The sequence below is a fragment of the Magallana gigas genome, chromosome 9 (assembly GCF_963853765.1).
Source record: "Magallana gigas chromosome 9, xbMagGiga1.1, whole genome shotgun sequence".
Lineage (NCBI taxonomy): Eukaryota > Metazoa > Mollusca > Bivalvia > Ostreida > Ostreidae > Magallana > Magallana gigas.
In genome coordinates, this window is record NC_088861.1 from 22,036,262 (window position 1) to 22,059,826 (window position 23,565).

At 33.1% G+C, this 23,565-nt stretch overlaps 1 protein-coding gene across 13 annotated transcripts; it reads left to right on the plus strand.

Moving 5' to 3' along the window:
• Window positions 1–38: 38 nt before the first annotated feature.
• On the plus strand, window positions 39–22,940 carry LOC105322785 (golgin subfamily A member 6-like protein 25). Of its 13 annotated transcripts, none has more exons than XM_020064971.3 (25): window positions 39–322; window positions 829–1,236; window positions 2,111–2,265; window positions 5,145–5,351; window positions 8,747–8,841; window positions 9,565–9,972; window positions 10,309–11,157; window positions 11,845–11,898; window positions 13,106–13,133; window positions 13,271–13,302; window positions 13,723–13,841; window positions 14,111–14,230; window positions 14,554–14,695; window positions 15,008–15,037; window positions 15,742–15,845; window positions 16,136–16,339; window positions 16,486–16,524; window positions 17,890–17,985; window positions 18,277–18,300; window positions 19,176–19,496; window positions 19,650–19,718; window positions 19,823–19,935; window positions 21,286–21,388; window positions 21,817–22,010; window positions 22,571–22,939. In XM_020064971.3, the coding sequence occupies exons 1-25, from the start codon at window positions 245–247 to the stop codon at window positions 22,632–22,634; spliced, it is 4,056 nt and encodes a 1,351-aa protein (XP_019920530.3). In that variant the 5' UTR covers window positions 39–244; the 3' UTR covers window positions 22,635–22,939. The 13 variants fall into 13 exon arrangements, with proteins under 13 accessions (XP_019920530.3, XP_065926717.1, XP_019920533.3 ...); XM_066070645.1 differs by having other exon boundaries at window positions 9,565–9,840; XM_020064974.3 differs by having other exon boundaries at window positions 9,565–9,762; window positions 22,571–22,938.
• The last annotated feature ends 625 nt before the right edge of the window (window positions 22,941–23,565 follow it).

A 23,565-nucleotide genomic window follows, 5' to 3' on the forward strand; every position in this document is an offset into this window, starting at 1 on the left:
ATGCTCTCCTATCGTCAGAAGTGGAACCGTCCATATTTGTTTCCCTGTCAGCGGTAAATAAATGGACGAGACTTTACACACTTCAGAAGTCTCCACAATGCACAACGATCAATAATCGATTAATCTGACGCAAAAGTAAATGTGTGATACTGTGCTCGGTTATCATCTTTACAGGACATGTCAACTTGGGTTTTTAATTTTTTAAAGGAAAATGTGCAGTGATTAGGAATATATAATTTATACCATGCTCAGTCCGCTGACACGGGGATATGGCTCCTGGGACGGGATGCATTATGATCCCTATTCTGATCACGCTGCAGAGGTTTGTGTTTTACAATTTATAAATTAAGTAAAGAGAAGGAATTTATTTGTTAAATAGAGACTTCACATAATAATGTTTTGTGATTAGAGATAATTAAAGATAAAAAAAATCTTAATTAAAAAAAAAATAATTTTATATATTTAAAAAAAAAGAAAAGAAAAAGGTTAAATGTATAAAAACAATTTCACTATACAGTGCGGCAATGTATAATTACAATAAGAATAATTAACCTTTAAATCAACATAGATCTCTTGATACAACTTAGAATTGTTAATTCATTTAACTAAGTCACCTTATAATATGCCTTATTTTTCTCTGACCCTATACTTGTGTGTCATGATGGTGTATAAAGATACTTCATCTTCATGTGTGATGTATGATGATATATAACTTTTTGAAGAATACTTTTGACCAAATGCTGATCTAGCATGTGTAATATGTTAATAATCATTGAACATTAATTATTATAATTTTGTTTTATTTTTTTTTTTTTTTTTTAATTTTAGGAGAAGTTACCATTCATCAATGAACAGGAACCCCACAGACACGGCATTACTGTGGGCCACATGTCACGATGTTCCACCTCGCTCTCGTTCAAGAGTGGCATGGCCCCTCCCGCCACACCCATCAGTCGCTCCGAGAAACTTCAAAGGGAGACCACTCACAACAGACTCTCAAGGGAGACAACCTCTGTGGACCACTCCAGCAAGTATGACCTCCCGAAGACTTACTTGACTAAGAAGGGGGCTCTGATGCTTTTCACTGCCCCTAAAGATGACCAGGAGCTTAATGAGAGCTATGGGAGTCCTAAGGTTGTTAAGACCCACAGAGTGAAGAAGTTGCTGGATTCCTCCTTGAAGATTGGCTCTCTGGACAGACTGGCCATGTCTATATTGCAATATGGAGATGAGGAGGTACGTACATTTGTTTTTAGTTTAATGGAAATTTAATTCATTAAAACTCAGTTGTAGATTGTGCATCTCTTAAGTGCTGGTGTAGTTAATGCCTGTTGCCAGTTTTTCTCATTTACATGCATGCACATTTACAAGCAGTAAGATACCTTTAAAGTTTGTATATTTACATATGGTAAAAAGAATTATTCAGCTACAAAAGTTATTAAAGTCTTATCCATGTTATCCAGCTTTTAAAAAAGTTTTTTAAAAAGTTCAAAGGAATTCAATAACTTAAAATACTAAGATGATATACTGGGGTTAGAACTTCATTGTAATAGCCATCTTCTTGAAAGATATGTAGTTATAATAAGCAATCACAGACTACATGAATTCCTATTTTGTTTGGTCAGGAAGGAAAACTTGCAATTTTCTTTCTGCACAAAATTAATTTTCCCATTGTAAATACCATATAGAGCTTTATAGTGTCAATATTTGAACTAGTGGCAACATGCTTGAAAACCCATTAACACTTTTGAAATGTAAATAGAATTGATTGGATACGATGAATAGGACATGTTTACTTATTGGATAGGTTCACTGCGGGCACGGGAAGTTAAATGAAATCTTTGCAAAACAATTCCAATGAAAACAAAATAAGTGTGTAAATGAAGTTGAATCGTTATGTAACTTTTACATTGTAACTGAAAGAGGATAATATATTTCATGTATATCAATTAGTCGCTATGTACACAGTATCTTTGCATCATTATATGGAGATAAATTGTATCAGATATTGAGTGCATATATATGACATGCTCAAAGCTATTAAATGATAGGAAACCATGCAATCCATATATGGATGTTTAAATTACATAATGAACTCCTTTTTTTCAAGGAATATGACAAAGAAAATGCAAGCATATCTGATGAGAAAAAGAAAATGTTCATAAAAATTTTACGCAAAGAAGAAAACCAAAGAGAACTTGATACTCGCTCACAGCCTGGCTGTGATCTCAACTCATATCTCAGGGATCTCAAATTCAGAGCAAGGTAAGATCTCATTGTGTTTCTTGTGGAGCATGGTAGGATCTCGACTCATATCTCAAGGATCTCAAAATTAGTGCAAGGTAAGATCTCGGATCATATCAAAGGAATCTCATATTTAGATCAAGGTAAAATATCAACTCATATCTCAGGGGTCTCATATTTAGAGCAAGGTAACATCTCAAATCATATTTCAGGGATTTCAAAATCAGTGCAAGGTAAGATCTCAACTTGTATCTCATGGATCTTAGATTTAGAGCACGATAAGATCTCAGCTCATATCTCAGGAATCTCAAATTTAGAGCAAGGTAAGATCTCAAATCATATCTCAGGGATCTCAAATTTAGAGCAAAGTAAGATCAAGTGTGAGCAGACTAAAATTTTAAATCCCTGTTAATGACTGAGATATGTGATGCAGTTATAATACATCTTCTCATAAGGAAGATGGTCACTTTATATTGATAGTCCTAATATATTAAGATCAATATGGAATGGTAATATGATTGTTCATGCAGTCATTCAATTTCATGTTTATAAATTGCAGGTAAAGTAAATTATTCATGGATTATTCCTTAACATACTAATATGTATTAGTTTTCATTAATTAGGAACTCCATAGGAAATTTTATATATTAGAAATACATTTTTATTTATGGAGAATATATATTTTTTCCTTGTAAATTCATGTATTTCATTTGAAACTGTAAAAATGTACATTATAATGTACTGGAAATATAGTCCATTTAATATTAACTTTTTTCTGTAATTTAGCCTTGGCATCTGGTCAATTTGGTTTTTTCCATTCTCTGATCTTGATTTTTCCATTCTCTCATGATCGAAATGAGAAAATTATTATTTGTCCTTTATTCAAACATCAAAACAGGATTATCAGGGGATATAATGAGGGGATGATTGTTTGACACTTTAGAATGGTGTAACTGTATAAGGCTTGACTGTTGGTAATTATAGCTAGCTCTCACATATAACTGGTTGTTAACAAGTGGCTTTAAATGCCCTTTTGGATTTTCAGAATTGGTTTTCTTTATTTTTGACCAGACGAGTATTGATCAAGATTATTGAAACCTTTGACTTAGTCATAAATAATTTTACTAATGGCAAATGCACCATTTTATTTATCAATTTAATAGCCATATCTAATGTCTGCTTGTTCAGACCCATAGCGAAAGATCTGTGATATTGGCAAACTGTAGTGTTGTGTATTCGAGCAAACCTCCACAAAAATTGATTTACAATTTGATTACAAATACTTCAAACCTGAGCTTTTCATCAAACAATCTAGCGCATTTAAATACTTCAGAAACTCTGCTGCTTTTTTCTTTCATTTCATTTCTCTTTCCTGACCATTTTAAAGAAAGAAAACAAGGAGCTTAGATCTCATCGGTGCCTTTACCAAAGAAAGAGAGCTAGCAATTCTGTCTTTTTCTTTCTTTTGAGCTCATAGTCTGAGCAAACAAAATACCTGTCACAGCAAAGAAAATCAGAATGACTGAGATTCCCCTTAGGACTGATTTCACATCTGTGGATTGGCTTTAATGGATTAATATTGATCGATAAGTCTGCTGTGTTTTCCGTCTTTTGGTCGTTGGGTAGATATTCAACACCTACCTGTTGACCTTACGTCTCAGGCGTTCTAGATAAGATAGAGCTGAGACAGTGTGTAATTCTGCAGAGAGAGGTCTCTCTCTTTTCAGCAGAGAGAGAGAGAGAGAGAGAGACACACACACACAGAGAGAGAGACAGAGAGAGAGACAGAGAGAGAGACACAGACAGACAGAGTAGCTTTGTAAAAAAAACGAAACTCGAAAGATTAATTTAGCTACAGTTTATTTTTTCACATACAACTGAGTTTGATTTGTCAGCTAGATTGTAAAATTTTTAGATCCTTGTAAATAAATAAGTTAAGTACATTTTTATGGCCAGATTGAATATTAACTTTGGGATCCTGTTACTTTATATATATATTCAATCTATCAATGTTTTATAGGTACACTTAGTGAAATGACATGGATCATTTGAGGGATCTTATAGTTCTGTCAGAAAACAGTCAAAGGGGTGATAAAATAAATTCTGATGGCAATTCACCATCATGTTTTCTGTTTGTGTTTAAATAAGTGATGGATTTATTTCAAGACTCCCACTGTTTTGATTACTTATGCCTGTGTCATTTTCTTCAAACTGACATTTAAACATTCTTGAAATTGCAAAACCTCAGTTTTCTTTGCTTAGGATCATTTTAAAACCAACACTGGTGTACTTTTAAATGATAATTTGGAATTCAAATCCAGATTTTAGATTCTTAATGATGATGTAGAGGAATTTGACTGAATAATTACCGTAATAGCATTTGTTAATACAAAAAATCATAATTCGATTTAATTCATTTCAACAAATACATTTTCAAACTCAAATTATTCTAAACAATGATTTCTTAATCATATAAGTTGTTGTATATCATTTATAGAATGGTCAGAATTGATTTTGAAACATTAACAATATCAAACTGTATGCCGGTATTTTAGATTCCCAATTCCTGTACATTGTAGTACATAGCTAGCTGCAATAATTACGGACTTGTCTGAGTGATAGTTGCATAAGAGAAATATCTGTCTAGACATTCTGTCAGATTATTTCTTCTCTCAGTGAAATACAGTACTGTACATGAATGTTTATTGAATTATATAATATAAATTATATTTATAGGACACACTTGATTTTTTACAAACAAGAGCAACAAAGTCCATTCTGTAAAATTAATTACCCGGTACATGTAAAAAGTAGTTGTATCATGCAGGTACAATGTGTCAGACGAGTCTACATGTTTAAAAAATTTAATTTTTGAGTTTTTTTATTATTTAAATTCTCAGCTACAGAGCTAACATGAGTGGTGACACCAATATACCTCGAAGTCGGGAAGCGATGGAATTGCGTGCAATACTTCAGGGCCTACAAGACAACCGCTGGCCCATAGTTTACAACACAGAGTCCGGTACTTTTGAAAACCGCAGCAGCTTTGGAGACCAGTTTACAAGACCAGTTTCTCAGCAGTCTACCAGAACTCAAGCATCCCAAGGGTGAGGCTACATGAGAATCAATTTACTTTTAAGGTCAAGATCTAGTAAATGATTCCAGACTGTCTTTTTGGGTTAGAACCATTATGACGTCTTAATTGATTTGATGAATCTTTTCCTGTATTTTACGGCTTTAAAGGAATTATGTAGATAATAAAACAATATTTTGACATTCTATATTTAATCATGGGAAAAGTAATCCCAGTACCTATATTCAATTTGACATCATTTTAAAGAGGAGGTCAAGAGCTTGTTTAATGCAGTTTTTGGAGAGAGTGTAGGCATTCTAGATATATTTCATTAGTCAAAAAACAGATAAAACTCTGAAATTTATTACTTTTATCCTTCATATTTCATAGAAAATGGTTGGTTAAAAGATGATTTTTCATTGCGTTTACCAAAAATTTAAGCCCCAGTACACCATATGAAACAAAGATATTGTTATGAAGCATCATTAAAAGAATTTATATCTTGAATTTCATAAATCTGTAGGCACCTTTCATTTACTAGATCTTGACCTTGAAACATATTTGATATTGCAAACCTGTTCCTTGTTCAAGGCCGTACAAAATGACTATGTTCTGAGTGATTTGCTCATTAGGAGTTCAATCACATCCACATTTATTTTTTGATGTTTGATATGACAATATTTTTTTCATCAAAATAGGTTACAATGATATTAATGCAAATTGATAATCTTGTTTGATACAGGAATTTAATGTTATGTCTCAAATTACTTCAGTCCAACACTTGGCCAACACCATTTACACCACAATCAAAACATGAATGTATTTCTAATATGCAGAGTGCACACACATTAGTCACTTTTGCATGTATCAATAACAATGCACTTAAAGTAGGTTTTTAAAGACTTTAAACCCGGCCCTCACAATAAAATGAAAGAAAAAGTGAGAGAGCACAAAGCAAAGGAGCTTTGTGACGGGACCCTCTGTGTCTGACAGCTATCTGTGACTAAGACATCTTGCTATGACACCTGTTGTATAGTATAGTCAGTGTTCCTTGTCTACGGACAATGGAATAGATTAGAACACTGGGAGATTTAAGGCCTGGGCCATAGTTCTCGTTGGTATGGGAGTATTAATAATTATTACTTTTGAATGCTTCAATATTGAGTCGATCTTGGTTAACACCCTTCAATATTAAATATCATTTGGTGTAGATGCCATTAGAGTAATATATTAAAGCACACAATCTATCCTATATGGATTTATTAGATTCACTTTTGATAGAATGTACTGGTCCTGATATTGACACAAGTGTTTGTAATTCTTATCTTTTATGTTACTGTAAAATAAAAGAATTAATAATTTTTTTTTTACTTGTCAATTTCTCAATTTAAGGTTTTTAGACCCCCCCCCCCCCACTTTCAAAAACAATGCTAAGTGTCTGTATTGTGTAATTATTAATTTACATGATTATGTAAGCAATAACAAAAGCAAAATGATACAAATGTTTATTGAATAAGTTATTTTATTGCATTTGAATAGATTTTTTTAACTATTTCAATTCTTTTTACGATTTTTCAAAGCACCTTATTTGTGGGTACATTTTCTCCGTGTTACGTTTTCTCCAGGATACGATTTCTCCTGATACCTCTTTGCATGCCTTCTAGCGTTAATTTAAATTAGTGCGTGACTGTTGTTTTTACATCAGTGATTGTTTATTTTGCATTTGTGTCTGTTGATTTTGCAAAAGAGTCTGTTGGTTTTGTTTTATTAGCTGGTCTAGATCTGTTTCATATTTCAGACGAGTATGTTTTTAAAAATTACATGTAACTCTTGATGGCTAGAACTTTGATCGCAGAAAGTTCTTAATCAGTTGAAGTGAGTCTAGAGTCCCGATTTTTTTTCCCTATATAACTGAGCGAATTTACTCTTGATTTCTTGAACTCTTGATCCTTCAAAGTTGTTTCTTGGTCCCATGGACTTTGAGCCATAGAGAGTCACCTGTAGTTGTTTATTTTGCATTAACGTTCATTTTACTCTTAAGCTTTCTGCCGTCCATGTCAAAGTCCTCGTACAGTGGTGATGGTTATGTTATGATCATAAAGTTCATATCATTTAAAGAATATTTTAATTACATATTATGAATTTAGACGATGCAAAAAAATTAATTACACAATAATATAGAAATCGAATTTGCTTTTGATTGAAAACGTTAATCAAATTTTCCTCTAATTAATTCATTCAATTTCAAACAAAAATCATTACTTCATATGAAGCATAAATTATTACTAATGATTCAACATCAATGTCAGCTTCCAAAAAAAAATTGTTTTAAAACTTAATTGCATGGTTATTAAGAATCATAAATAAAACATTTATATCTATTAAACAAGAAAATTTGAAGAACTGGCCGTGCAGTGGTCAACATTTGTTCATCAGAGTAGTACACTGCAGTCCTTGCTAATCATTTTCTCCTTGTCAAAAATATCAAAAGAAATGTAAAGATTTTAAGTCTGTTATTTTAACATAAGAGGATTATAATATTACAAATGTACTTGCCTGTTATATTTTAAGAGCATTATTCTAATACCTCAGTGTATATTTTGAGCTTTTGCTATAAATAGAATCTTGAAGGTCTTTGTAAGAAGCTGCCTTTGATCTGGCCGTTAATTTAATGCATGCATATATACCCATTCAAATTAATTCAAATTACTTTGTATAGATGTCCAATCCTCAGCAATGTTTGATTGCATGAAGGAATTAGTGTTAAAGTATTTTTCCTTATCATAGATTTGATTATTATGTTGGAAAATGTGTAACAATATCATTGAAGTCTTCATATTACACATGCAGTCACTTTGTCATGTAAACATCAACAATTCGAGTGCAACAATGTTTAATGTTTGTAAAATTACCGGGTTCGACACTCTGATTTCCCTTTTGCAATACAAGTTATACACAATTAAATCTACACTGAATAACAAACTTTTTTAATAACTATTCCACTGGCTCAAATATTCTGAATTTTTGTAAAAGAACCAGATACTAAATTCATGATACTTAAGATTGTAATGCATGAAGAATTAGAAAAGATTTTACGTCTTTCGGACAATAACAATACAATATGAGAACCTTTATAAATGGCAGGAGTTGTATCATTTTTTAAAAAAAAGTTAAATCTTAATTAAAGATGGTGATTTTTAAAATTGGCACAAAAAATAAACACATTTATGTACGACTGGACAAATGAAATCTGAGATACTAGATTACATATGTCATTGAGATATGTATACTTAAGGTATATGTGTATGTACGTAATAGTTGGGTACACATCCTAAATGAATACTGAGTACACTGTACATACATCCTAACAATGTGGGATCTTTCCTGTATTTGACAGGCTGTTTATAGGTTTTATGTATATGTTTGTAGATCTGGCAGTACCACCCCTCGCTCTATCCTCTCTGCCAGTAAACTCCGGGCATCCCTCAAGTCCTACAGCACGTACATGGGTCGGCCCGCCTCAGGTAACCTCCAGGGTCCCAAAAACCACAAAAACTCTGGATTATTGCTTACTTTTGAAAGATTATTAGAAATTTTATTATAGCATCCCATGAGATATAAGTTCTGTTCAATTAAGATGTCACTAAATCAGACTCTTTTTGATTAAATTTCTTTTTCAAGTCTTTCTCAATATCTACCTGTACGTCAGTGAATAAAAGTCATCTCTTTATCATAAGGTGACACAAAAACTTATTCTTGTCAATAATTAGGAAAAGTTTGTACCTAGAAGTATACATGTATTTTGTGTTGAAAAAATTGTCTCAGTGGTGGAGACATGAACCAATCATTATGGCCCCTCAATTTATTTTTAAATGTAAAAAAAGAAAAAACCAAACACATGCAATGGAACAACTATTATGAAATATTTACCTGGAATTATATGTGTTTTTTTATTAACTCATTAATCTTTTTATAGGGCTTATATGTGTTGTCCTTATTAGTGTTGTTCAGAAGTTTGTTAAACTTTTGTTTTGGTAGATAAACAGTGTAGTGAAATCTACATGTGAAATTCATTTTTGTTTTAGTGATAAAGCATGTTCTGTCTAAGCTCTATATGAGTGCACAGCTTGTAGTCAGTAAGACAGTGCAGGTCCCTAAATATTGCTTTTAGATAATTGTGCCTTTACTTAGACCTGCTTTTAGTGTTCCAATGCTTTGCCATTTTGTGTCTTTTTTACAAAAAACAGATGATACAGTCAAGGAGATTAAATCCTCCCTACCTCGAGTCTCCATTAGGCGCTCCTCGGCTCCTTCCATAGGAAGCAGGTCAGCGGACTTGATAAGTCCAGGGCGAGGAAAACGACGCGTCCACTCATCTATTACAGGAGGAAGTATTGTAGAAGAAGACGAGGAAGGCCTTCCTTTGTACTATGATCCATTGTCAGGTATGGAGGGCTCCTCTATTGCCTACACAGATTCCACGGATCTTGGACCACACATGTACACATTTGATCTAGCATCAGGTGAAAGTTCACACTTTGATATGGACAGCCAAGGTGATGGGCCCAAACCCTCTGGTGATGGAAGTGTGGATGTGGCAGAGGACACCAATCAACAATCAGATGATGTAGAAGTGTTAATAGTAGAGGGACAAGGTAGCACTGATTTGGCTAGTGAACCCCAAAGTAGTTCTAATCAATTCCAACTGGTGGTGGAAGACCAAAACACTAATACTTGTGATAAATCTGCACAATATGAACTTGACGTAGATTCTTTAAATAACAGTGGTGTTGGTATTGGTGCTATTCCAAGCATTAGAATTGGTGAGGGTGTATCCACAAATAACATTGTTGACATGAGTAGTGCACTTAGTTCCCAGCCCGACCCTTGTAGTGAATCTGAAAAATTCGATGCTGAAACTAGCACAACTCTCAGTGAAGATCTAATAGAACCCCCTGGTGTCAATAAAGTTGATATAAAACCTATTTCAGGAGTAATTCCCGAGGAAGAAAATGTTGATGTAGGGTTTGTTGGTGAAGGTGTGCACATTCCACGTGGTGATGACGAGGGCGATGAACTTGAATGGGAAGAAAGGGGTGAGGAGGCAGCAGGCACTGAGGTTGACTTGGCTAGATATGGAGTGATAGGGGAGGAGGATATTGGAGAAGGGGATGAGATAGATGAAGGCACTGAAGGAAATAAAATTTCACCAAAAGTTGGAGATGTACACGACACAAGCCTTTCACTTTCGCCTGCACGTCTCACTAAATCGCCCACATCATTAAAAGATCAGGGTTCACCAGAAAGACGGGCCTCTGTAGCACGAACTGAATCAAGGGCGTCACTGAAATCTCAATCTCCCAATCTGTCAAAGTCCCAATCTCCTGTCTTGAGAAAGACATCAATTTCACAAAGCAATAAAAAGTCACCGTCTCCTGTCCAAAAGACAGTTTCACCCATACAAACTCCTCAAAAAACTGTAGTAAACGAGATATCTAAGCAAATCCCCTCTCCTGAAATTCGTGGCAAAAACACCCCACCATCTGTAACAATCACAAAGAAATTGTCCTCACAAAATTTACCCAATGTAACGAATGACGCCGACACCCCAGACACTCAAAAGACAAACAAAATGCCCGTTGGTCCCTCTGATAAAGATAATTCATTGCAAGGCCCGAAAGACATAAAACATGAAGGGCCCAAAGATGGCCTCCCTCTTGCACCAGCTTTTAGTCCGGTTCCGAAAGAACTGGACGCACCTGACACACAAAAAGCACAAGCTATGGATGAGGGAGCACCAGAGAAAGAGCTTAAAGCAGTGGCAGACAAATCTGAGAAAGGTGGGTGACCTTTAGACTTACTGTTAATCACATATACATTGGTTCGAGAAAATCATAATTCATATTGAAGTGTGATATCGACGAAATAAATTAATCTTTAACATTGTGAAACGTTTATTCTAGACCGCTTTATACAGGTATGTTCTGTGATCCAATTGTTAGGGAATGATATGTGTATATTATTATCACATGTTCTAATTTTAAGCACTGTAAAATGAAATATGCATGTCACGTTATTCATTAAAGAATCTCTCACAACTTTATATATAACAAAACATCTCGCTTGAACAGTACCAATGTAATAAGGGAGCAAACTCTTGCATGTGTTTTTCAGCATGTCAGTTTGAGTAAGAAACCTGCAATATAATATTTGTCAAGCATGAATTTGTTGCTCTTCTGCGAATTGTGTCAGCCGAATGTATATAATAAAATATCTTTACAGTGCAAAATTGTTCCTTTTCTCCGGGTTAGAAATGGTTTGTTTGATGTTGTATAGTTGCACGTATCAAAAGATTTGGTAGCGTTGTTGGTTGCTTCTATTCACTTACAAGTATACATTTGCTGACTTTGGTATTAGGTTAGGTATCATTATTGTTCATCTAATGCCAATTTGTCCAATTTGTCATCACCACCTCGTCTTGATGAAAATCCAACTAACGAAACACCGTCCATTGTTTATTTGACCAGCAGAAGATGAAGACAAGGAGGCCAGCCCCGACTTGTCAATCAGTCCAGTTGAAGGTAGGTGAATTTACTAGAAGAATTGCTCATAAGTAAAAAAGACCTTTCTTTGACGCACCAGTAGTCGAGAAAATAGTACAATTAACAGGCAGTTGTGGTATAATGGACTTCTGTACCAGAATAATGCGTGGTCTTAATATCGAAAACTACATTTTCTTGTTGTTGAAACTATGACAAAAGAACAAATTTATTAAACTAAGTATATACTATAGAAATCTTCGCTATTTGTGGATTTCATTATCAATCTAAATTGTTTTATAAAGAGTATTTCCAACAGTGTTTAGAATTTAATTTGCACGATGTTATTAAGGGAAACATTAATATCAAAAGACAATCGCATCTTTAGTTTAATTTTCAATATTTTTGAATTTCAAAAGCATATCACTTGGTTGAGAAATGTATTAACTATCGTGCTTCCTTGTCATGAACCTTTGTATGAAACACTTGACAATTAGAAAAAAAACCTCGCAGGTATAGCAATAGAATTCACTTAATTGTCATATCTTTAAAAAAAGATTTTACTCTTACTTGACGGCAAATATTGTTTCATATTTGTTTTGTCTTTTTACGTCTGGATTAAATAGATTGAATTGATTGTGTTATATTTGTTTTTGGACTTATTGGTCTAAAATTTCACTTAAATGGTTTACACTTTTATTGCTTTTCTTTAATGGCTTAATCCATATTCAATATGATTATGTTTATTTAATGTGCTAAGCAATTGGGTGTATTTGGTTCCGTTGATTTGATCGCTGTACATATACATATTAAGATAACTGATTGCAAGGTAACACACGAGTAGTTGACAGTCTGATTTCTCTGGTGAGAGCTTACTGAGATATATCGGTGTGCGTGCCGGTGAGGCTCGCAAAACTAGATTTTGTTTGCAGTTAATTTTTCCATCTATGTTTACACAACCGTCGCGTTTAATACAGCTAATTGACTAAGGACGTACCCAAATGTGTGTCTGCTTTTGGCGAAGCACGCTCTCTTTTGAAAACTGTGAGGCTAATTTGGGTATTGTTGGAGTGTCAGCTGGGGTTCACTTTCTATTTTAATATGTGCCATTCTTGAATCAATGAAACGCGAAAGCCCCATTATATTATATCTGTCCGGCGAGTCGTCTATGTTTGAGACAGTGTCGTCTTCCTATTAATAACAATCATGGGGATGGATGCATTTACATTTTATATGCTTTTTGTTAAAGATAAAGACAAAAAGAAACAGCTTCAAACGTGAGTAGATATCTTAATTCAAGGTTACAGCTTCCTTATTCAATGTTAAAACACATTATATGCTCTCTCGATTGATTTCAAAGTCTTGATCATTTGTTTATTAAAATATCCAATAATAAGTATTATTTGTTTTCTAGAAATGAAGACAAAGAAAAACCAAAGGGACTTGGTAAGGGGAAACTGATTTTTAATCGTTTGAACCAAGTTTGTTAAAGATGTTCTCTGGGTTTTTTTCTTAATAACGTTCTGTAACCTTTTAAATGTTTATATTTGCGAAATATTAGCGGGTTTTACAATGAATTTAGTTTCACAACTTTGACAGATTCGAAACGTGATAATATATATCAGAGCAGAACGATTTAGTTGGTGATTTTTCTACAAAAATATGAATTAGCTCTTACGAAACCGCTTTATCTTAAGATAATCTACAAAAATTAACCTGTAAAAATAGCAATTTTTTCGATAAGATAGCAATGACACACAATATAGAGGAACGTTTAATAATTTTATATGATATTTATAAAAATTCAAAAAAGAAGTCTAAGCTGGTGATGTTATGTGAATGTTTTGACTGTTGTCTATGGTATAGATGGGTCAGGCGGTGCAGATCCCTCTATATCTACCAAAGTGGAGGCTCCAGCTCCACCCAAGCTGGTGGACCAGATGCCAGTCATTCCAGACTACCTCAAACCGAAACCACAAAAAACGGTCAGTTATTTCCTGAAGTATACACAATGATGTACTGTTAATTAAAAAAATAAAATCTAACCGACACCACAGAAAGTGGTAAGATATTTCCTCCCTGTTAAGAAAATAAAATTATATTGACTTCGAGTCGTCATTGAAACATAAAATGCATATGTAATGTTGCTTCATGGATTATTCTTGTAACTAATAGACACTTTATCCTCTGATAGCAAAGTATTATTTGATAGATAACGAGGGGTGACTTTATTCTGGTATTTTTTACCCTACAGCCAAAGACAAAAGAAAAGAAAGCGAAAAAACAACCTGCTCCAAAAACCAAAAAAGATGTCACCAAAGCTATGTCTGTTGCCTCAATACAGCCAGAGGCTGATACTGCCAGTAAAGCTGAGGTGATTAATCAATGGATTAAGATTTGTAGACCATAAACTTTATCATTCGATTATTTACTGCAGATCTCTAATTTATAAAAACACATTAAACAAGTTGAAAATTAATTGAGATCACCGTCTTTGTAATATCGATAAAATTGACAAGACTACTTATTTTTTTTGTAAGACTACAGAGAACAAAATAAAGATATGAAATATTTTACAAAACAAAATTCATGTAAAAGATCAACTCAAAGATATACTTTATTAATTGTTCCCAATGCTTATTATGTAAGTAATGCAGGTATATGCCTATCATTAAATTTTGTTTTGGGGCTTTTTAGTCTGTTGCAAAGGTATGGGACCACCAAAAAGTGGAGATTCCACCAGAAAAAGACGAGCTTGTCATCCCTGACCACATGAAGGAAGCCTTCGATAGAGACACAGAACAGTCCAGAGCAGCCTTGGAACAACAAATGAAACAAAGTAAACTATCTTTTCAACAGAGTTTTAGCACTATTTATCATTACGATTGTATACATAATAATTATTTATACTAGTTATCATAAAAACATCCGAAGACATACATAATACTATAGTAATTTAACGTGATAAAATGTTTTTTGAGGAATTTTTGAATAAACCCATAGGATTTAAACTACTAAAATGGGAGTGTTACAACATGAAGGAAAATGAACAAATGTTACAAAGTTTAAGTCCAATCATCACATGGTTGTGACCTCAAAATTCAAAAGAGATGTCAAATTTTATTCACTCATAATTGAAATGCTTTCTTAGATCATAGGAAAGCTAGGAAAACTAATGGTGGTATGTATTTAAGTAAAATGGGCATGGCGGAGGACGTGATATATAATGCAAAAATGCACAATATTTGGGCATATGTTCAGTGAAGAAATTGATCTGACTACACACTATAGATGCATGAATATAGTTATGTTGTTCAATCTATTTAGAACTGTAAACACCACTTCTGATTGCATCATTCTGCACATTGTATGTTGGGGGTTTTTTTTGGTAACTGTGATTTAAACATGAATGTGGTATTTTATGCACAGATTTTATTTTAACTTTTCCCCTTTGTGAAACCGAATTTTACTGCTGCAACAAACAAAAAACAGTAATTTATCATAGAGATTTATATATCCAAACTAATTTTGATGTATTGTAAAAAGTTTTAAAATGATACGGTCATTTAAAAACTTGATTTGTAGAGTGAAGTTTTACAACAACCCAACCACAAATCATTTCTTTGTCTTAATGGGAGTAAATGTGTCAAGGAAAAATTAATATTGCATGACTCTCTGATCACTTACAGATCATGTGTTCAAAATTTGGACCAAGGGGTGTATTTTATGAGTCTGATATCGTTGATTGGGAGCATTATAAATAATTAGTGAGGGATTGGTTGCAGCATTGTCATTATGGTGGAAGGTTTCATTTGCTTCATATTGATTCGTTCTGATGCATTAAAAAGAATGACAAAGAAAGCTTAATTTCTGAATGTGTTACAGTGGCCAGTATAGTAGACGATACTTTAAACCACACAATAGACGAGAACTACCTCGAGACTGGACTCACAGAAGAGGAACTCCTAGAGGCCAAGATGGCAGTAGAGGTCAGTATCAGATGATGTAGATTGCCTTCTATGTTACTATTTGTCCCTTTCTATAGTTTTCCATTAGCTGCGCATTACCAGTGGTAGATAAAACATACATTCAGTAATTTTTGTAATCAATTGTGTTATACAAATATTTTAATTACCGGTTCCATTTCATGTATTCTAAAATTATTACAATTGAAACATTCAAACGCCCCAAAGTTTCGTGATTTTTCTTGAGTACTGCTGTAACAGTAGATGAAAGCCGTTTATAAAGTTATATATTTTTAACAATATTACAATGACAGGAAAAACTTCTAGTAGCACAAGCAAAAATTGAAGAGATGGAGAAAACTGGCACTATTGAAGATTCTAAAAACTCTGATGGGAAAGAAAAAGCTGTGACGGTAAAAGAAGGAAAAGGAAAGAAAAAAGGCGGTAAAGGAAACTCGGCCGCTAAGGACAGCTCGGCAAAACGTCAGGCAAAGGTTGAAAAGGACCAACAAGCACAGGTATGTCTAATCAAAGCTGGGTTTTTTTTTTAAATTGAATTATTGTAAATATCAATTCCTAAACCAGAAACCTGACAAAATGATTGAAATTTCGATTGACTTGAAAACATTAATTGCTTCAATGTATTTTATTATTCATTTGTAAGAAAATACTCAAAAAGGAGCAAAAGAGGATAGAAGAAAAGGTATCTCATTGCTTCAGCATCTTATGTTAACATTATTTTCACAGTTGGCATACCTCTTGTTCAGTTGAAGATCTGAAATGTGCACTATTTAATTATGTTTCGTTTTCAACTGGCACAAAAAACCTATACAATTTATAACACAAACCATACCAATTACTTTCTCCAGCTTTCAAGTCCTTCTTAATGATATTTTATATTTGCTTATCATATAAGTAATTACTTTTTTCAACAGTTGCTTGACTATAACGATTTCTTATCTATAATAAATTTTCAGATTGGAAAGTTTTCGTTTATCGGTAATATTATGCTAGCATTAATTCTTAGCAAATAAATCAACCATTGTAACAAAGTGTGATTTCTGAAGTTGAAGTGTTGTTTATACAAGCGTCTTCAAAGACTTCCTGGAACAAGAATATTAGATCTTAGGGTTTAAGCTAGTTTATTGTGATATGTTAACATTTACTGATGTATGTAGACAGTACTATTGTATGAACACTTAAATCTTTTGCTGTGAAATTAACCTTGATATGTCCCAATTTGATAACACGACTTGTCCTTGCCCAGGGACCTACTATATCGTGAAACAATACATTTGTTATGTCGGAAGCGTTTTTAATTACTAACTGAATTGATTTACCAGTAATATTCATTTGTTTTCAACTTGCATTTGACAACTAGAATTGTGTGTGAATTGTTAAAATTGGTTAATCAGATATTTAAAAATGTAATTTTACAGTGTGGTATTTGCATTTGAGTTTGTAGTGTAGATTATTTTTATTGAATTTAAATGTTACGTTCTGATGTATATGATATTATTTCAGCAATCCTACAAATCATTTGATGGAAAAATTATTTCTCGATTAACAATAAAAACTAGTCCACTAATGATTTATTTAGGCTTCCTAATAGTTTCCTTCAAAATTTGCCCTGTATTTGCACTGTATTTTTTATTACCATATAATTGACAGCTGTTTAAACCAGAACCATAAAACTATATCAGTTATGTACTGATTTTTCTCGTCTTATGGATTATAGCAAAATCTTGGGGCAGCAGTCGGCTTAATGTTATAATGTAACATTTTATTCAGCACCTAATCAATAAATAAACATTGATAATGAAGGAAGGATGAAATACGATATCTAGGTTTCATTGATATTTGTCAATTTTTCTTGTTTTAATATCACTGTTTTGAGGGTACGTTAATTCGTAGACAATGGTAATCATATTTTTTAAGGTCTGTTGTCATTGAACTTCGATTTCATGGACTGAAGCAGCAAGACAATTCACAGAAAGTGATAGTCAACAAATATTGATGAAACCAAAGTACTGATTTTTAAAAAAAAAAAATATATATCAATTTTTAGAAAAAATTAGAAGAAAAGCGTAAATTGGAAGATGAAATCATGGCCAGACAAGAGCTCGTAGAGGAACACGAACAGAGGACAAGGGACAAAGAACTGGTAAGATGTCTTTCTATTTGGAATTCTTTAAGTTCTTGAAGCTTTTAACCCAGGGTAATTTTTGACTGCGAAATGTATTTTTCGTGAATAGACAATTTTGTTTTTTTCTTATTGCTAATTGACGAGGCAACTGTAAGTAAGTTGTATTTGTCCAGCCTAACGGGATACCTACAGAAATTGTAACCAGATTAAATTGATTGTGTTCATGTTTATGTGTTCATCAAATTCACGATTACTGATTTTTTTTCTACGAATATTGATTCAACAACAAATTCTTATTCAACATAAAAGAAACGTGGAAAAGCAGCCAAGAAGGTAGAATCCAAACTTGGAATTGGGACTGTATTTAGATCTAGTATATTGTGATAGTAAAATAGAATTTTATGTTCTCCTTTACTTTCTTTGAAAAAAACCCAACAGGAAACATTCTCATTACTGTACGTGGTATTTTGGAGTTGCACTTAACAGGTTTCTTCGATACGGCACAAAGTAAAAAGGTGGAAGTTGTTAATAGCACATAGACACTATCATTGTGACAAACGTTTGTGACAAGCTTAAATTAAAAAATCTGTTCATATATAAGCAATATATTATGAATATTATATTAATGAAATTTCATTTTTAAATCTGATATTGCTCATAACATTTTTTCAATGCAGCATCGTTTTGATAAAAATGTTTTGAGGAGGGTTGTGGTGTAGATTTTCTTTTTATTTATGAAAATGTTGGAGAAGGACTCTTAAAATTAGGCCTAAAAAATCAGTTGTGTGTTTAGGGTAACCCGACCTAACTACAAAAATGCCCCGATCATACCTTTTTTAGATGTCTGTTTTTATCCGATTGTGATTTTTATATTTTTTCTATTAAAAACCCATTTTTAAATATGACACAACCAAACATTCTTTGGATTCATGCAGAAAAAAATTGATAAAATAAAAAAAACCCTACCTACCTAACCTAATTTTTTCATCAGTGTTACCCTAAACACACTTTTTTTTACAGGGCTTATGAACTAAGAACTGGGTACTGAAGGGTATCTTTCAGTTTTGTTCTCTGACTTGATTTAGGAAACTCTATAGAAACACTTAATAAAGTGAACAATCCATATTTATTTTCAATATGAAGCATAAGTACCATTATAATTTAAAGTCATGTTTTATAAGGAAAATATGATACGATTTATTTATAAGGAACTTAAATTGGAAATGGAGCGTTTAAGGAGAGAAGAACTTGAAATGCAAGAGGCCGTCGATGAGGTCCACCAATACCTGGCTGAGTCTAGGAAGCGGCAGCGAGAGGAGAGAGATCAGAGAAGGAAAGCGGATCAGGAGAGAAGGCGAGATCTAGCGCGGGAAAAATTCGAACAAGACAAAAAGAAAAGAGAAGAGGAAAGTAAAAAAGTAATGGAAGAGTTGGACAGAATTCATGATCTCGAAATGAGAAAACAGAAGAAACTGGAGGAAGAGATGAAAAGAGAAGAAGAAGAAAGAATAGCTCTGGAACAAGCAGAGGTGTGAAGAAATGAGCTAATTATAATGATTGTTTTATTGTATATTTTCAGAATTCTGGGTTTTTTTTTTAATCTTAATTAATAATAAAGTGAGTAACAAAAATAGTAACAGTTTTATGTTAAACGGTTTACTAGAAATATAATTTGATTACAGGAGGAAGAAAAGGAAAGGGTACGAGCTGAAGAAGATCAAGAGAGAAGAGTTAGAGAAATCGAAGTTCAGGTGTGTAAATGACGCCGGTTATCTGTCGGGTTTATCCTTAACTTAACTAATCAAAACTATTACGAAATTTTGAATGTTTTTTTATGTGATATAATTTCTTAAAGATGGAAGAAGAGGAAATGCAGAGGTTGTATAATCAAGAACAAGAAATAAGTCGTCAACGAATTTTATTAGAAATGGAAAGAGAAAAAATGGCAGAGGAAGAGGAGAATAAGAGGTGAATAAATGAAAATAGCTGTAGATATTATAATGTTTAATAGTGATTTTTATTAAACATGTTCCACGTTCGACTGCGATACACACTGAGACGTGGAAGAATAAAGCCACCGTGAATATTGAACTGTGTATTCAGCACCTCCATATAGACCGTCATTACAGATGTTTGATGATAGATGTGTGCATGAGCGGGGCTTAATCTACATGAACGACTTGCTTATCGTTATCATAATACTTTGAAAATCAGTTAATAAAAGCAAGCATGAATATTATATATGATTTAACACAATAAATGTTAATTAAACAACTAATCATAACGGAAGATTCGTTTAACATTTATATTTTGACATCCCTGTAGATCTGCGGCCATATCGAAGCCATTGTTGTGAACACGTGCGCTAATTGTCGCTTATTATCTCGGACATCTCCTTAGGGCAAAAATTCCTGTATATCCATGTTGTCTGCGATCAGTATTCATATTTAGCATTTCAGTAATTGATTATAAAGTCATCTAGTTTTTTAACATATAACGTTTTTCCTCCAATTTTCAGGCCCAATATGTCAGGTGCGCATTATACAATGCATGTTAATGCCCCTCTTCGAAGGAAGGAGGGCATATTGCTTTGCTGCTGTCTGTCGGTCGGTCGACCAACAGTTTCCGTTCATTTTCTTTGCAAAGGATAAACATATTGAAATGAAATTTGGTATACAGGTTAATCATGATAATATCTAGGTCAAGTTGATATTGGGTTCGATCGAGCGATTTTCGACAGAGTTATGGCCCTTCGAATTAGAAAAATTCGAGTTATTTGCAGTTTCCGCTCATTTTCTTCGCAGAGGGTGCACATATTAATATGAAATTTGGTATGCAGGTTTATCTAAATAATATCTAGGTCAAATTAGATTTTGGGTATGATGGAGCAATTTCCGACCGAGTTATTCCCCTTGGACTTAGACAAATTTAAAATATTTGCAGTTTACGTTCATTTTCTTTGTGGATGTTTCCAAGGGAGGGGGGCATAAGTGTTTCACAAACATCTCTTGTTGACAAAATACTTTATTTTTCTCATAGCATTTAACGGGATTAAGAAAGTAACTTAACGTGATTCCAAAGAAAGTAATGTAAATGCATGGTTGCATGTTTATTACTGATCAGATTTTAAAAACAAAATATTGATTAACTATTCTGCATTGAAGGAATAGTTTATCCGTGGAATTAAAAACACCGTGAAAGGTACTAACACAAGATATCGTGAATTTTAGACACGTGGAATTAAAGACGTTTGCAGTATTACGAGAAGAAGTGACTAGAATATTGATGTTACTAAAGTTAGAAAGTTTGATTTTCCAGACAAGAACTTTTGGCTGAGCAGATGAAGTATGAAGAAATAAAACGAAAACAAGAAGAGGAAGAGCTTAGAGTACTAGATGAACAGAGACGAAGGTTACAGGAGGTACAAACTTAGTTCATGTTTCAACGGGATACATTTTTATATTTCTGTATCTCATTTAACATTATATGTCATTGGCCTTGTAGTGCAAGTGTGTGACTAGATCATATGTAACATCATTATTGGAAACAAGTGTTTCTACCTACCTTCGATGCAAGAAAGATTATTCAGGGTTAAGAATTTTACAGAGCTGGATCGAAAGTGTAGCCTTTATTTATTTTGTTGAATCTTTTTGACTGTTGACAGCAAATATTTGATACCAAACACATTACTCCCATGATATTTTAGGTTATGGGATGTGGAACTTGGATTTCGATTATTATACACTAAGCACTAGTTTTGATTTTGAAGAATACTGAAGATAATTATATGTGTAGATAATTATTTGTGGCAAATGGTTCGTGCTTGGTAAATTGATTGTTATTTTTTAGCTGAAAGACATGGAGGAAGCTGCAAAGCTTAAACTTCAACAAGATCTTGAAGAGAGAAGAGCAAAAGCCTTGGCTCGAAGGGAGGAAAACTTAGAAAACAGAGCTAATATGGACAAACTGAAGCATTCACAGGGCATCACCAAGTCCTGGGTTTTCTCTTACTTCGTACGGTGGCCATTGGAATCCTACATGGTGTAAGTCCCTATAACAAAAGAGAGTAATATAATGAACTTAAAAATGTTAAATGTAAGTAATGATGTTAAGTCTAATGTGAAAAATTCATTTCATTGTGTCTGTAAAAAATTAAGGTTCTTAACAATAGTATTACAATATATATTTTAACCGCTGGCGTTTCTTATTTATATCTAAATCATATATAATTATATGCATTTTATTTAAATATTAATGAATACAAGTTTGTAGGTTTGCAAGGTCACTCAAAATAAAAACGGAATCTAAAGTTTGTGACTTATGTCATGTTGTAAATTTTGAATTTGCCGGGTGGCAGTAAATACAAAATTTTTGTCATGTTGTAAATTTTGTATTTAGTGCCACCCGGTAAATCAAAATTAACAACATGACACTTATCATGATAGAAAATAATAAAATAAGTCAATTGTTTGGATTACTTTTTACGTTCTTTATACTCAGTGTTTGTGATAATTCTTCCTTAATGTTATTGATACACTTAATCGTGTAACTTACCTTCTTTCAATGAATTTTTTTAATTTTATCGCTCTATTTTTCTCTAAAGGCCTATGGGTGTAGATGAGACAAAGAAAAAGGGATTCCGACCAAGACCGAAAACGGCCAAATAAAAACTTGTAGGAAAGAGGAGAACTTTTATGAATTTAATTTATTTGTTAATTCTTTAACGGTTATTTTATTTTGTTGTCCATTGTAAGAGCTTCTATTATATACTAGTATATGTTTAACATCCTGTGCATTATTTTGCTTATCTGTGATATATTGAATATCTTTCTTTCATGTTTTTGAATAATAATTTTCATGTATGTTGATTGAGACTGTTAATTTGTTCAAAATTTTAAAAAAAAATTCAATTATGCCAAATATTACACAGTTATGCAGTACCTGATAATGCCTCGCTGCCGCTGATAAATAAAGGCGTACACACTGTGTATCTGATTCATTCTAATGTGTTGGGATTTATCATTGAGCCAAGCTAATTATTTAAATGAAGTAATGGAGGATAAAGCTCAACAAATTAACCTCCAGATCTTCCTTAAATTTTTAAATTATTTTTAGGCATTAACTATTGCATGCATTTAGAAAGGAAAAGAAACTAAAGGTTTAAAAATTTAATTTTGTTCGTTAAGGTGGAAGAACACATCATCACAAATGGCTGACCGCTGATCGAAACGACGTTTCGTTTTATAGACTTCAACATGTAACTTACTCCATAGCCGAGTGGATAAAGTATCGGACTTTGATCTGTAATCCCGAGTTTGAATCCCGCAGGGGCTTTTGTTTTTACTTACTGAAATAAATTTTTTTGATATTCATTTTTTATCCCCAAACTGCAAATTTTTCGCTTATTTGACATATGTACAGTTTATTTATCATTTTATCTTTTATAATCAAATAATGTCCTGTTAATTTGAGTGACGTTTTCGAGGTGTGTAATTCCACTTTAATCATTAATCAGAGATCTCCATCTCAAAGAGTATGGTCCAAATTTGGCAACGGCCGTCCATACCTCTTAAATGACCCAGGTGAGATATTGTGTTC

Coding starts and splice junctions, on each gene's coding strand:
- LOC105322785 (XM_020064960.3), top strand. CDS start 245: ATGCTCAGTCCGCTGACACGGGGATATGGCTCCTGGGACGGGATGCAT. Junction 19,936..21,285: donor GAGGAAGAGGAGAATAAGAG/GTGAATAAATGA, acceptor TTGATTTTCCAG/ACAAGAACTTTTGGCTGAGC. Junction 22,011..22,570: donor CCATTGGAATCCTACATGGT/GTAAGTCCCTAT, acceptor TTTTCTCTAAAG/GCCTATGGGTGTAGATGAGA.